The sequence below is a fragment of the Vipera ursinii genome, assembly GCF_947247035.1.
Source record: "Vipera ursinii genome assembly, chromosome: 1".
NCBI lineage: Eukaryota > Metazoa > Chordata > Lepidosauria > Squamata > Viperidae > Vipera > Vipera ursinii.
In genome coordinates this window covers 305,429,511-305,445,661 of record NC_139512.1, presented here as the reverse complement: position 1 = coordinate 305,445,661, position 16,151 = coordinate 305,429,511, and the positions used below count along the sequence as shown (strand labels likewise).

General features: G+C 38.2%; 1 protein-coding gene across 2 annotated transcripts in view; it reads right to left on the bottom strand.

The window, feature by feature from the left end:
* Nucleotides 1-633: 633 nt before the first annotated feature.
* Nucleotides 634-16,151, bottom strand: part of SUSD4 (sushi domain containing 4) — a 69,017-nt gene continuing 53,499 nt past the window's right edge. For both annotated transcript variants that reach the window (XM_083355969.1, XM_083355970.1), the window contains exons 4-7: nucleotides 11,063-11,254; nucleotides 10,454-10,598; nucleotides 7,271-7,653; nucleotides 634-1,977 (exon numbers count right to left, since the gene is read on the bottom strand). In XM_083355969.1, coding sequence (XP_083212095.1) covers nucleotides 1,949-1,977; nucleotides 7,271-7,653; nucleotides 10,454-10,598; nucleotides 11,063-11,254 — 749 coding nt within the window. In that variant the 3' untranslated portion in view covers nucleotides 634-1,948. The remainder of the gene's footprint in view (nucleotides 1,978-7,270; nucleotides 7,654-10,453; nucleotides 10,599-11,062; nucleotides 11,255-16,151) is intronic.

Sequence of the window (16,151 nt, the reverse complement as noted above, 5' to 3'; positions counted from 1 at the left end):
CAAGAGATGCAAGCTCTCTTCCCCCACCCCCCCACCAAAAAATCTTGTAGTTTGTTACAGAAGAAATAGAAGAGGTAAAAACAAAATCGACATAATTGTTGTGGCTTCAAAAATCTCTTTTCTATCAATTTGACATTTATTGAATTAAACAGTAAATTTACCCTGAAAATAATATTTGAGCTTCTGTCTAAATGTCTAGATTTGGAATCAGCCCACGTTCAGTGGCTGAAGCAACCATTTGACTTGGCAGAGGAGACATTATTCTTCTGTCCAAAAGCAGGTAGGTAGTGGAAGAATATGTTTTTGATGGGATGATGGCACAAAAATCAATCAACCTTCTGAAGATCCCAGGATATTTAAAGCTGCTGTTTAACCCCCAAATGTGTGCTTAATGTTCTTGTCCTATCACATCCTAAATGTGGCTTAAATCTCAGCTGCCAGGAATACTTTAGCTGTTTTCGCGCAATAGAAGCTTCTCTTTGTTCTGATTCTCTGTTCAGCAGTAATGTAAGGCTGAAAGATATAATGTCTATAGGCAACCTTATAAAAAAATAGCAATCTTTTCAAGTCTGTATTCTTCTTAAGCATTTTATTTTAACCACATCTTGAAATGAAATGAAATGAAGTTACTTTAAGCTATTGATAACTCACTCTTTTAAAAATTTAGTCATATCTTTATCCCATAGTAATGCTGGTACCTTTACACAATCCAAATGACTATACAGTAGAAAAATATATAATGAAAATTTCTATATACAAAAGTTACCTGTATATGCAATCACTTCCTGATTAGTGTCATCCAACTAACAGAATTTTCTTCTACAATATTCAGTCATAAAGCGCTAAACCAGTCCATACTCAACTTAGTTTTCCCCGTCTTTCATGAGAATAACCATTCTATAACTCTTAGATGCTACTTAATCCAGGTCTCTTACTACATATCTGAGGATAAAGATTCCCCGTTTGCTTTGTTGAATAAAAATATTTTGTATTTTTATATGTTCCCATGTTCAATGAAGTATTTAATGCCTCCTATCCCCATGTCCCCTAATGCAATAATTAGGAAGTAATAGTATCTTATCATTTGCCTGTGACATATTGTGTTCTTTACAGCAGAGGTCCCCAACCTTTTGGGCACCAGGAGAGAGGTTTTTCTGCAGACCAGTGGGGGTGTGGTTTTGTGTGTGTGCTGCCTGCATCCCACGGACGAGGCTTTGCTTGTTTGTGCAGACTGGTTGCTGGCATGCTATGGTCCGGTACCGGGCCACGAACCAGGGGTTGGGGACCCCTGCTTTACAGTATCATGTAAAGTACTTAATTTCATTATAATCTTCCTTTCAATGAGTTTTTCCCCCAATAATTAAGCTTTTCCTTGAGCCCAAGTGTTTTATTTGCTTGCAGTCAGTTTCCACCTTGAATTTTGTGAAGAAATTTAGAAGTGACCCTCTTTGATTTTAATTTCAATCATTTATTTTCTCCTCAATAAATTAAATTTGTAAATTATAGTCCATCATAAATATGAAGCAGCTTTGATAAAACAGAATTTACATTATCTGAAATACCTCTATTATAACTTGTACTTGTACCTTTGTCTACTCTTCATTGGTGCTTTTAAACATCTGTTAAAGCTTCCTGCGATGCAGATACATTTGTCACTATTCCACGAATGTGTAATTCTCCTGTAATGTTTAGTCTCATCAAATCCTCAGGATTCATTTTGTAAAGCTGCTGTTGAATAGCTGATGCTTTCAACCCCAAAGTTGATTTAAGATATGCACACAAAATCTGATGACATTATAATGAGGAAGATTTATAAAAACAGAAAATATCCTTGCCTCCATCTGTAATCAGTCTTTATGTATTCATATAGATATATAGATATGTATGTATACATATGTAAATGATTTATTCCCCTGCCCCAACAAGATATGAGAAATATTTGTGCAGATTAAGGGTCTTCATCCATCAATGGAATTTCTAGAAAATAAAAGAAAGAATTAATGGGCTTTAATTGTGAACTGTCATATAGAATGTCCTGCAATTTTATTGTGTTATATCTTAAGATCTGCAGGTCATCGATGAGCCTGCAGTTCTTAAGATAATACAGGAATGCAGGAATTTAGGCAATCAGAATCAGTGATTTCACAGAATCAGTTCAATTAATTCCAAGGCACTTTATAAATGGCTGTGCAATGAAGCAGTCTTCTGGCCAAAGCATCTTATGGCAGATGAATTCTCATATAGGTTAAATTTGGTATTCAGGTAGTCCGCATTTAGTGACTACTATTCAGACATTAAGAAAAAGGCTTGACTGTGCATATGATCTTATTTAAGTTTTTCTTTGCTTTTCAGACCGTCGAAGGACATAAATGTGATGACTGACTATCAAGTTACTTTTTTGTCACTGACATAAGTAAGAATGGTCATTACACAAGGCAGTCACTAAACACGGACCACTTACATTATATATTTCAGACTAATTTGGGTCATTTGAATCATCATGGCACTACACCGTCCACTTAATTTTGTTGCTTTCTGCTTTGTTCCAGAGCATAAGAGATTTCAAAATTAAAATGTGTTAGGGCTTTTAGAGTAATTCTGTTGACTAGTCTTTAGGGAAATTGAACATGTTGCTACCCTGATTTGTTTGTAAAAATAATAAAGGCTGAATACAAATAAATAAATAAGCAAATAAATTCTACAGTTTCAGGAATGGAATGTTGTGTGCTGTTCTCTCCATATATCTGTTTCAACTGGGACACACTGTGAATGATTCAAGATTTGCTTCCCAAAACTTCCAGAATGGCTGAGGAAGTTCGATTTAGAAGAACAAAATATCCTGGGGAGCACTCAATTTCTGGAATGATAGGTTTTGCATAATTTCACTGTTTCACATTATAAATTATATTTATTTTCTACTTTCTTTGATATTGTAGAAGATGCTGTTAGACCACAGTGCAAATTATATCCAGCATATTAGCCCAATGAAATGCACACATTGGCATTAAGAAAATCCATATTCAGCAAAAGAACATGATTTTTATAGGACCTTGAAATATTAATTGGGTAACTTGAATGTTATGATTTTAAATAAGAATAATTTGGGTGTAACTAGGATATCAGTGTGACTTTTTCATGCCGTTCCACTTCAAACAAAATGAAAAGTTATAAAACCAAGTACCAAAATTGTCTTTAGTGACCTAAATCAAATAGAAGAGAATATTTGTACCTCAAGGTTGAACTATGGGTCGAACTATATCACTTCCCCCTTGAGGATATCTATGGAATTTAGATGAGGTGTATGGAGCTGTCTGAGCTTAGTTGTTTTCTGGTAGACCCTTCATTGCCCAACGAGGTAACATCATCAGTGCTAGATTTTTGCCTTGAGGTTTTCTGTGGTGTGGTGTTATTGTTAATCAGTGGAACAACTTGCCTCCAGAAGTTGTAGATGCTCCAACATTGGAAGTTTTAAAGAAGAGACTGGACATTTGTCTAAAATGGTATAGAGTTTCCTGCCTGAGCAGCGGGTTGGACTAGAAGACCTCCAAAATCCCTTCCAATTATGTTATTCTGTTGTTTAAACTGAGGTATGCTTCCATGATCATTAGCCACATAGGTTTTAACCCACTTTCTTGGGCTATTTTCTATCCTAGCACTGATATTACCTAGCTGGGTAAAGAAACATCTGCAAGAAAACAACCAGGTTCAGAGAGCACCAAGGAGCTCACCTAAATTCCATAAATATCCTCAAGGGGAAAGTGAAATAGGTGATTGCAGCCCTGGCTTTCCCTATAAATTTGCTCATGTAACCCCAAAATGATCCTGAGTATCTTAGGAAGGTAAAAAGCTCGCCCACTGCACCTTCTATCGCACTCATTTTTATGAAAATGTAGCTCTTTTCTGGAAAATAATTTATCTGATTGTTTACCAAGAATCTGAAAAGTTTTAAAATTCGAAACATTTTGAATTGAAGTGGGTTTTAAATCTTTCTCATGAAATTATATCCTGAATTGGGACAAAATTGGAAATTCCATTTTGCCTGAGTGTTCCAACATCCCTTGATGGGATTTAAAAACACTCCTCCTAGAAATGGAGTCTTAAAGACAATACTGTGTTTCTCCAAAAATAAGACCCAGTCTTATTTTTTTTTTGCCTCCAAAAGAGACACTAGGTCTTAATTTCAGAGAACATTTTACCTTAGGATCATCACAGCCAGGCCGCCTCCCATAGCCCAACACCTGTCACGCCTCTGCCTTCTTTTGCAGATGCTTGCCGCCACTTGCGGCTGGATGCCATGTGGCACAATGTGCTGTTGCTGCTACTCGTGGCAGGAGGCTGCATGGTGCTTTGCGCCATTTCTGCTGCTCGCAGCAAGAAGCTGCATGGCGTTTCAGGCCATTTCTGCTGCTCGTGGCAAGAAGCTGCATGGCGCTTTAGGCAATTTCTGCTGCTCGCGGCAGGATGCTGCATGGCTCTTTGGGCCGTTTCTGCCAGCACAAACGGCCCAAAGAGCTATGCAGCATCCTGCCAGAAGCAGCAGAAACGGCCCAAAGTGCCATGCGGCTTCTTGCTGTGAACAGCAGAAATGGCACAAAGCACCATGCGGCGTCTTGCCTGGAGGAGCGGAAACGGTGCAAAGCGACATGCTGCACTTGCTGTGAACAGCAGAAACGGCGCAAAGCACTATGCAGCATCCTGCTGGGAGTAGCAGAAATGGTGCAAAGCACCATGCAGCATCCTGCTGCGAGCAGAGGAAATGGCCCAAAGCGCCATGTGGCTTCTTGCAGCAAGCAGCAGAAATGGCCTGAAGTGCTGTGCAACTTCCTGCCGGGAATGGTGGCACTGGCATGACAAGCCATACAGCTTGACAAGTGTTGGGGCGTGGGAGGCCTGGTTGCAGCAGTCCTACCAGTAAGGTAAGCGGGTGTGGGGTATATGGGACAGCTTCACTCCCATCCCCCTCTAACTTGATTTTTAGGTGTGCCCCTCGCCCCGAAACTAGGGCTTATTTTTGGAATAGGGCTTAATTTAGGCCTACCCCCCAAAATCAAGCTAGGGCTTACTTTTTGCCTGGGTCTTACTTTTGGGGAAACCCAATATTAATTAATAAAACAACAGGTTTAGATTCCATCTCATCATGGAGAAAAACTATGTGGTTCTTAAGAATCAACCACAACTTGATCAAGTTTTTAAAAAAAATCAGAATGACCTATAAGGTAAAGGTAAAGGTAAAGGTTCCCCCGCACATGCGTGCTAGTCGTTTCCGACTCTAGGGGCCGGTGCTCATCTCCGTTTCAAAGCCAAAGAGCCAGCGCTTGTCCGAGGACGTCTCCGTGGTCATGTGGCCGGCATGACTAGACGCCAAAGGCGCACGGAACGCTGTTACCTTCCCACCGTAGTGGTCCCTATTTTTCTACTTGCATTTTTACGTGCTTTCGAACTGCTAGGTGGGCAGAAGCTGGGACGAGTAACAGGCGCTCACTCTGTTACGCGGCACTCGGGATTCGACCCGCCAAACTGCCGACCTTCCAATCGACAAGTTCAGCGTCCTAACCCACTGAGCCACCGCGTCCCTATGACCTATACTGTACAATAAATATAGTATTGTACAATAGAGAGTTGGACTAGAAAACCTCCAAGGTCCCTTCCAACCTTTCGTTATTGATAGCATGTAATTAATCATCAATCAGTTGGCTCCACCTCTGCTGGCATTGGCTGGAGATAACTGAGGGACACAGTGGGGAAGACTAAACATGGGCTTTATAGTATGTTCACTGAGGGTACTCTATGCACATATGAAATAGACTGCTTTATTCCAGAGAGTTAAAATTATCATTGTTTTAAATTCCTTGTAACATAGAAATTAAAGATTATGAACTGTAGCAAAAATCAACTGGCAATCTACTTGAAAAGTAAACCCAGAAAACATAAACACAAAATATACATTATGGCTAAGTTGTCCTCTGCTATTCAGCCACACAGTGTCACTTGGGATAGTGAGTCAGGTGCCATATAAAATTAATAAATAAATACATAGCTTCAATATTGCATTATTGATTTCTTGGGTTTTTGGAGTTCCTTGAGTTTTCAACACAAAAATAATGTTACTTTTTTCATTCTATGAAAATATAGATTTTTTTTATTCTGGGTTTGGAATTTTTCAAAAATTTGGGGCATTCACAGGATATCTTCAAAACTTCAAATATGCACCTGACCAAAAAAGATTGGAGATCTTGGAATATGGGCTCATGAGATAGGGCATGCATGGCTATTTTCACATTCTACACCTAGATAACTTTTTAAGGTCCCTAATGACTTACTTTGCAATGTATGGCAGTGAAAGCTGGATCATAAAAAAAGCTGAGCGCCAAAGAATTGAGGCCTTTGAACATTAGGTGCTGGAGAAGACTCCTGCGAGTCCCTTGGAGTGCAAGGCGATCAAACCGGTCAGTCCTAGAGGAGATCAACCCTGACTGCTCTTTAGAAGGCCAGATCCTGAAGCTAAAACTCAAATACTTTGGCCACCTAATGAGAAGGAAGGACTCACTGGAGAAGAGCCTAATGCTGGGAAAGATTGAGGGCAATAGAAGAAGGGGACGACAGAGAATGAGGTGGCTGGATGGAGTCACTGAAGCAGTAGGCGTGAGCTTAAATGGACTCCAGAAGATGGTAGAGGACAGGAAGGCCTGGAGGAACGTTGTCCATAGGGTCGCGATGAGTCGGACACGACTTCGCAGCTAACAACAAACGACTTACTGATTACATGAATAAATAGCTGTCTATGAAAACTAGCTAAACAGAGTCTCCAACAAATATTCAGGAACTCTGCCATGACAAAAACATTAACAGTGATAAATTGGATTGACACATAGTATCATGAACAATAATACTCGCTTTGCTTGTCCTGATTTTTTTTAGATGAATCAGAACTGCACCTTATAACAGAGATACATCAATATTAATAAAAGCATTTCGGGAACACAATCAGACATTCAGACCTCGAATGGCATAATTAACTGGCGTCCTCCTACATTTCCAGCCAATAAAGGGCAGATATATGATTCTTGGACAGCAGTGAACATTTGGCTTGTAAAGAAGCTCTGCTAGAAAAAAACGGGGTTGTGGGGAGGAGAGAGAGAGAAGCTAGAACAAAGAGACAGACCACAGATCTGAAGAGATTGCTTCTCCCAAGCACAATCTCACGACTTTTCCATATGGAAAAAAACTGACCCTAAAATAATCCCACATAAGGTTCAACATTCAAAATTACCATCAGCAATATCAATGCTTGGACTTGTTGATGCTACGTCTTCAGTGGTGCTGTTGATAACATCAGTTCTGTCTGAGACAGGATGAGCTCCCATCTGACATGCAGAAGATGTGTATAAACTCTGGAGAAGTTCTGAAGAGCCTGAAATGCTGTCATAGGTGTCAAATTCAGCTGGCAACCTGTTCAAATCATCTGGTCCAGGATAAGCTGGAGGATTCTGATCATCTGCTTGAAAAATATATCCCTGGCCTGCAGAGGGCGGACATCCTGGTGCCAATTCATTCATGCCACTACTCACAGCTTCATCATAAGAAGGTAGCATGACAGGAACACCATCCACCACCACAAAGTCTGGGCCATTGCTGCAATTCTCTTGAGTATCTCTAGATCAGGGGGGAAAAGAGAACGTATGTGTATAAAAATGATGTGAATGGCTAAACATCCTTTGCCAGAAACAGAGTTCTTCAAGAACAAAATTTTCAATCATTTGAAATGCAGTTAGCCATAAATATTTACTTCAGAGATACCAAGAGCCTTCTGAGAATGTGTCATGTAACTGTTAATAAAGAAAAAAATAACTCTAATAACCTAAGGAACGACTGATAAACCTATCAGTATTCCCCATTAAGTATCTTAGTATATCTCAATTTATATCAAAATCTTTAGATTAATGAACATAAAAATATTAACAATAGAAAATCCTAGGAAGAACAGTTATGATAGCTAAAATTACTTTAATTATGTATTTTCACTGGTCACTGTCTCTGACTGAATGAGCACCCAAGTTAAATTGTAAAGTAACACTTCTGATCCTGGAACCCTCTGGAGATGTTGACTTCAGCTCCCATGTTTGCATGGGGAAATTCAAAGCCAGGATCTGAACAACTTCCCATCAAACTAGGAAAGTTTCTTTCAAACTTTTGTCTTATAATTTAAAATTGTGTGTGCATCATTAATCATGATGGTTTGTATATTTCCCTTCACTGTATCCTAATATGATGCAAAATAAAAATAAACAACACAAAATTGATTAATTTAATACAAAACTGACTAAATCAAGTTCTTTAAAAAATCAGAATGACCTACTGTACAATAAATATAGTACTGTATAATAGGGGTTGACTAGAAGACCTCATACAAGACCTAATGTGGGTACAAGGCATGTCTTAGTGTGGGGGAAAATTTATTATATCAATAAAACTGGAGAACAGCCCTTCCCTACACAACACTCCATAAATATGTTGTGAATGCAACCCTAACTGGTGTAAAATCATAGAACATAGAATGATAGAGCTGGAAGGAACCTCAGAGGTCTTCCAGTCCAACCTTCCACTCAAGGCAGGAGATCTTATACCATCCTGGTCAAATGGTTGTCCAGTCTGTTTTTTAAAATCTCCATTGATGGAGCATTGACAACTGCAGAAAGCAAGCTATTCCACTGATTAGTTGTTCTCATAGTCTGAAATTTTTTTCCTTACTTCTAGGTTGGATCTCTCTTTAACAAGCTTCCACCCATTATTTCTTGTCCTGCTCTCTGGTGCCTTGGTAGAATAAGTCAATCCCTCTTCTCTGTGATAGCCCATCAAGTACTGGACGACATTTATCATGTCCCCCCCCCAAATCTTTCTCTTCAATGGATTAGATCACAGGTGTCAAATTCGCCGCATCACGTGACATGTTGCAACATGACTTTTTTTTGCATTGTGGGAGCTGGGGTGGCTGTGGCCTCCGTATGATGCAACCAGCCCAAGGGCCTGCAGTTTGACACCCGTCTTTGAGATACCTAGCTCCCTCAACTGTTCACCATATAATTTAGCCTCCAGACCTATTATCATCTTTATTGCTCTTCTCTGCACACTTTCTAGGACTGCATCTTTTTGTATCATGGTGACCAGAACTGAACACAATATTCCAAGTATCACCTCACTAGTGCAATATAAAGCATCATCATCATTTCTCATGATTGCAATGTTCAGCCCTTTGTTGACTGAGCCTAGGATTGCATTGGCTTTTTTGGTTGCTGCAGCACATTGCTGGTTCATACTTAAGGGATGGTGCTCTAGGACACCTAGATCTCTCTCACAGTTAGTTCTGTTAAGCCAGCTATCTATGCATTTGGTTTTTCCTGCTTACGTTTCTTACCACCGTGTCTTGTTGACTAGGACCCAATGCTCAAGTCTGTAAATGTCCTCCTGAATTTTGAGTCTTATCTTCCTAAGTGTTAGCAATTCCCCCCAGCTAGGCGTCATCTGCAAATCTGATGAACTACATTTTTATCTTGTCTAGATCATTTATGAAGATATTAAACAGTACTGGGCCCAAGACAGATCCTTGAGGCAACCTACTGTAAGTTTCCCTTCATGTAGATGTAGTTCCTATACACTAGGCATGGCTGGTCAGCCAATCCATCTGGTGGTGGTACAGTCTATCACATTTTTCCATCAAGATAGAAAAATGTAGAAAGTAGTAGGCTGTCATCTACTTGTCAAATTCTTTAATGAAGTCCAAGAATACTATGTCCATAGCATTTCACTGGCTGACTAATTTAGTCACTTTATCAAAGTTGGATATAAGTTTTGCCTGGCATGAACTGCTTTTAACAAACTTATGCTCATTTCCTGTAATCACCTTGTTCATTTCTAGGTACTCATAAATCCTCCGCTTGATTATTATCTTTTCCATGATGTCAGGCTGATTGGCCTATAATTTCCTGGATCCATCCTGGGAGTTGCAGCCCCAGTGCCACTAGAGGAGTCCTGTTAGGGAATGCTTATGGAATATGCTGTACATTTAAAAAAACAGAACAATTTGGTCTCAAAAATGAAATAATTTAGTCAGTGAAGCTTTTTAAACTAGACATTGAAGCTTCCCAGTGTCTGTGTATAAAGAACTTGCTTCTGTCCTGTGTGTGTGTGTGTGTGTGTGTGCGCATGTGTGTGTGTGTAAAGGGCTGAGAGGAAGTGGGAAGGCCAAAAAATTAATAATTGGATGCAACTGATGAGAGCATTTTGCCCAACTCTGAAAAGCGCAATGCTCCTACTTTAATAGGATACATTGATCATACTGTTTTCTGAAAACAAAACAGGTTATTACAGTTATGTAAGTTAACTGTAGTACAAATCAGTTGCAAATAAAGTTCCTAAGAATCATCAACTGCTTTGCAAAAATTAAACCATTACTAACCTTGGAAGGAAATGTGCCTTAAATTTGGTTTGGAACATTCTGGCAAGAATAACTAACAGAAGCATTAGAAGAACACTAGTAGCAGTGAATGCCACAATCTTCCATGTTCGCAAAAGAGTTTCCTGGTTATTTGGCCAGGCTTGTTCTGTGAAACAAAGAGTAATAGGAAAACTACTAGTCACATTAGATAATAATGGCCTTTTATTGTACACAAGAAGAATCAGAACCCAAATTACAAGCTAAGCTACAGAGCTACAAACACAACAAACATGACTGCTCATATTTATTTCTGTTTTTACAAATTAATTTCCAATCTAATAAATTATCACATGTGGAAGCAGTGATATCTACAGATTAAAACAGATAAATGATAATCTTGGTCATGGGAGCTAAACCACACATTGTTTATATATCTATTGACATTGCATATATACAAAAGAGTTTTGATTGTGACACCTCCTATGGATACTTTGGTTCTGAAAGCAAAATATACTCTACAAGTAATAAGATATTGTGCAGGCAGTTTCAATTCAAAACATACTTTTATTTGAAAATTTAATGTTTAAATATTTAGGCTTTTGCTGGCTATCCAGATTCCTTTGTTCTTACCTGTTTTGACACAGTATACTTGATACGATGGAAACCATTTTCCATACTGGCAGGTGATATATTTGTAATCATTACTGAGAGTGTAGCCAGGATCACAATAGAACTCAACTACAGTTCCATGGTTGTAATGTTCACAAGGCCGCGGATGGCAGATATAATCTCCATGAGTCACCATAGGAGGTAGCGGACAAACTTGGACATAAATAAAATATTAAAAAAGTGAGTTAACTATAATAACACCCAGCGTCAACAGAAATAAAAATATAACAATATTTCTATACAACGCTACTTCAGTCAAAACATAACACATATCCATCATTTTATGCCCCAAGTACCATTTACACATCAACAGATTAGTTTTCTACACAATAGCAGGTGCATGCTATGAATAAAAAAAATGAAACAATTACTATTGCTGAAAACACTGTTGTGCAAATAGTCAGATTTTATTAAAAAAAACTCCACACAAATTACATTCCCAATATTATGCCTCTATTTCATTTTTTTAATAATTTTATAATTGTATAAAGTACATTAAGCATGCTTCATGTTTAGTCAATGAAATATATGCTAGAATCTAAAACTAACTAATAGCGTAAGATTTCAATAGGTGCATAAAGATTGGAAAAAATAATAAATTTTGTTACAATAAAGATTCTTGCACCTACCTAAAACAAGCAACTGCTTAATTTAATTTAATGTAAAAGTATTTAATACAAGATATATCAAAATAGTTAATTAATAGGTAAAATTCTTAAACAACCCTTAAATTTCTATTTAGAGAACATGAGGCACTAAATAATGAATGTGATCTACCCAAATATCCAAATTTGTCTGGAATCAATGAAATTGTAGTGCCTACTGTATTTGCTCAAGTATAATTTGCAACAAGGTGAATAGCGATGTCAAAAAAATTCCCTTTTTAAATTGAATTATACAGCATTATAAATGAAGGCCATAAAGAGGACTCTTCATGTTGGCAGGTGATCTAAATGCACAGATTGATAAATTACAACTTGGCTGGGAAGTTTCCTCCTAGCATGAATGATAATTAATACAATTAAACTCAGTATTCATTTGCAATAACCTATTCGGGGACAGGACATGATCATCAATTAACTTGGTAGTCATGAGCACTAAATGTTGCTTCTATGATCAATTATTTCCTAAAAGTCTGTTGTTAATGATGTCAGAGTTTTGAGAGGTGCTGGAGTATAGCAATGTCTGACTATCACCAGGTTCAATGCAAGATCAAATTGAAAGCTGTGCTACCCCCTGATCTGCCACTTAGTTTCAGCTGAACTTACTTATCTGAATAATGTCAAGAAGCCACAGACTAGACACTCTGCAACCAAATGCACATTATGTCTGTGTAGAAAAGCAATGATCTGAAGTTGGAAGCACCATCAATATGGCAATAAGAATTATCTGCTCTTGCACACAGAAAAAACATAGTAAAAAACAAATAACAAATTATCCATTGATACAAGAGGGCCAAGTCTGCAAATCTAACAGCTGCAAAAAAAAAAACGCTGACAAAACAATTACTCAAAAACCTGAAAAGAAGACCTATTGAGATGGGACAGCTGCAGAGGTTGGGACAGTAACCAAAGGTCACTCTTCTCAATCTTGAAAGCATTGTCAAGCAAGCAGAGCTGATTTAGCAGAGGCATCAGTAATGTGCCGGTCAAGTGGCTAAAATGCTAGCCAAAGTGCTACAACACTGGAAACAACTTGCTTTTAAATTGTGAGGCACTAGCTGCATTAGATCAAGACCGAGGATCCAGATCCATTCTCTGATATTGTATGTGAAACTGTACTAAACAAAACGGAGATTGCTGCAGTTACAGTATCAAAAATGAAAATGGAGAAGCTGCAAGGCTTGACGAACACAAGAAAGGCCAGTACAGGAGTGATTATATTCATAGACCCTATTAAGGCAGAAACGCTGTCAGGGAAATGGGTGTGAACATGTCACTTCAAAACCAACACTCCAAACTTGACTGAAAATGAAATACTCTATATTCCATTCTGCTTTATGGCCATAACATTTTTTTTATATTTTGAATGTGCTTGAGTTGTACAATGGTGAAGAAACACAACCATACATTTTAGATATGAAGGTCAAATTGATATCTACCACTTGTCCTCTTAGAATTAAGCAAGTCCTGTTGCTTACTATATTTGCTCATAATATACTCATATTATATTGTGATGAAAAGAAATTCAAATGACTGTCATCTAAAGAAAATGAGTGGAAACATAACAAATCTTCTATACTGAATTTATGTTACCAGAATCTAACTTGCAAAAATCAATTATTCAACTGCCAAATGTCAAATCTCCAGTTTTAGGTTAATTAAAACTCCAGGTTCCTTCCCTTCTGAGAAAGGAGCAATCTTGTCCCTTGTTCTCTCTGAAGGCTGCTAATGCTTATATCATGATTCTGTTACACAGTAAAGACCTAGTGCATCAATATAAATAATGCATGCACCAATTCACAACAGTATATTTTTCACAGAAATCACAATTCAGTAACTTCTCCCCCTACACCTACTTACATAAATAATGCATTTCAAAAGTAATTCCACTCCCTCCTGGCAAAGAGGACAATCAGACACTACATGAATCTTCGAAAAGAATTGATTGTGATGTGCAACTCACTCCCATAGACCTTAAAGACATGGGTTTCTTTACATTTTTACTGGTTAAGGCTTCATAAATTACAATATAGTATATACTGCAAAATTAGAGCATATAATTCACATGAAAGCTTTTCCAACCAGAATCAGCCTAGGGGAATACTGGACGTTTCACCAGGAAGTCAGCAGAAGGTCTTAAACACTTTCCTTGCTTGGCTTAAAATAACACTGTTAAATGGGAAACAATTGTTGGTATTGGTCAAACAGATCTTTTTCAATAAGCAAACCACAGAAACTAACTATAGCTGATTAATAGACATTTTATCACTCTAGCAATGGTCTCTAGCCATTTCTCCTCTGTTGTTTTTACATATTTTTTCTGCTGCTTGCAGAAATCTAACATAAGTAACTGTTAAGTCTTCCCAGAGCATTGCTTTAACAGCAAGCAAAGCAAAAATATTTTCTATCACAGAGATTAATTGCTCTAAAAAGAAAAGTTTAAGCCAAAGTAATGCTGTCTCTAGACACCCATAAATATCCAATACATTAGGGGCCATGATTATTAGGGCCCCAAAAGCAATATTATGAAAGGAAGAGAAACAATTCTACACAGTTAACTTGACCTGCAGTCAATCTAAACAGAATAGAAGAAAAACAAATCAGACAGGGAAGGGAAAGCTTTGCCTTAGCAATATAGACCTAAATATGATATACATTGGAAATTTACTAAGAGAGTTTTTAAAAAATTAAGGTGATACCATGTCATATTGTAAGCATTCAATATCAAATACAAAAATTCCAAAAACATACAGTACATTGTACAATGGTTTAATAAAGAAATTAAATATTATGTTTTCTGGCCAAGGAATTATATTCAATCTATCAAAGGAAATAGAAATATACCCTGAAGCATAAAATAATTAACATCTGGAGTAAGGTTATGATCCACTGTGAATAATGGAAACTGTAACAGAAACAAAATAAGGCAATGCAAAGTCATTATCATAATGCAAACCCACATACAGGTTTTGGGGCACAATAGTTGGGTTTACAAATCACATTAGACTGTGATTATATATTTGATGTTTCAGCATGTTGTTGGAAGCCCAAACATTATTTTATCATGTTGTATGAACTAGTTCATTATATGAAACCAATTAATTACATTACAGAATAGAAATTTCTTTGTTTGAACTTACAATAGCTCTCTACATGGGGCTTCCCTTGAAGACCACTCGGAGGCTCCAGCTGGTACAAAATGCAGCCGCGAGAGTTGTCTCGGGAGTTTCCCGGTATTCCCATGTTACACCTTTGCTCCGCGAGCTGCATTGGCTACCAGTTGTCTTCCGGGTGAGGTTCAAGGTTTTGGTAATGGTTTTCAAGGCCCTACATGGCATGGGTCCGGAGTACCTCGGGGATCACCTGCTGCCGGCGTCAACTTCCCTCCGCCCTGTGCGTTCCCACAGAGAGGGCCTCCTCAGGGTGCCACCGGTCAGAGAATGTCGGCTGGTGGCCCCCAGGGGGAGGGCCTTCTCTGTGGGCACCCCGGCTTTATGGAATCAGCTGCCAGTTGAGCTCCGGATGGCACCTGACCTTCGCTCCTTCCGACGCGGTCTGAAGACCTACCTATTTGAGCAAGCTGGCCTGGCCGGATGGGGGATGTGCTGGGGTTTTTATTGGGGATTTTTATTATTCTACGGTTTTTAGCTCGGGCTCTTATTTCATTCTTTTTTAATTTTTGTATTCTGTATTTTTTATGTGCCCTGTTCACCGCCCTGAGTCCTTCGGGAGAAGGGCGGTATACAAATATAATAAATGAAATGAAATGAAATGAAGTTGTATGAACATAGCAATTATGTTTTGTTAACCCAGGTTTAGCAGTTAAAATGTTTATATATCTTTTGGTACCAAAATTTTGTCAAGTGTATGAAGGTAAGGGAATTTTACTGGGGTATTTAACCAGGTTTATAGCAATAGCACTGCTTCACAGGGCTTCACAACCCTCTCTAAGCAGTTTACAGAGTCAGCTTAATTGCCCCCAACAATCTGGGTCCTTATTTTACCGACCTCGGAAGAATGGAAGGCTGAGTCAACCTTGAGCTGGTGAGAATCAAACTGCCGAATTGCAGGCATGCAACAGTCAGCAGAAGTAGCCCGCAGTACTGCATTTTAACCACTGTGCCACCACGGCTCTTTGTTATATTACAGTTATAACAAAGTCAGGTAAAGATCATACCTAATGTGCTAATTATAATCAAATCTCATTAATATTAATACAAAGATGTGAACAGCAGTATCAGCGAATAGTTTACAGCAAATGATATTGTTTGTTAGTGAGAATGATCAAGCAGGGTTTATAAAAACTAGCCAAGCAGCAAAAACCATTAAATTGTAGATCTAATAGATTTGAATAAAAATAAAGATTAATTTGTAATTATGTCATTAGC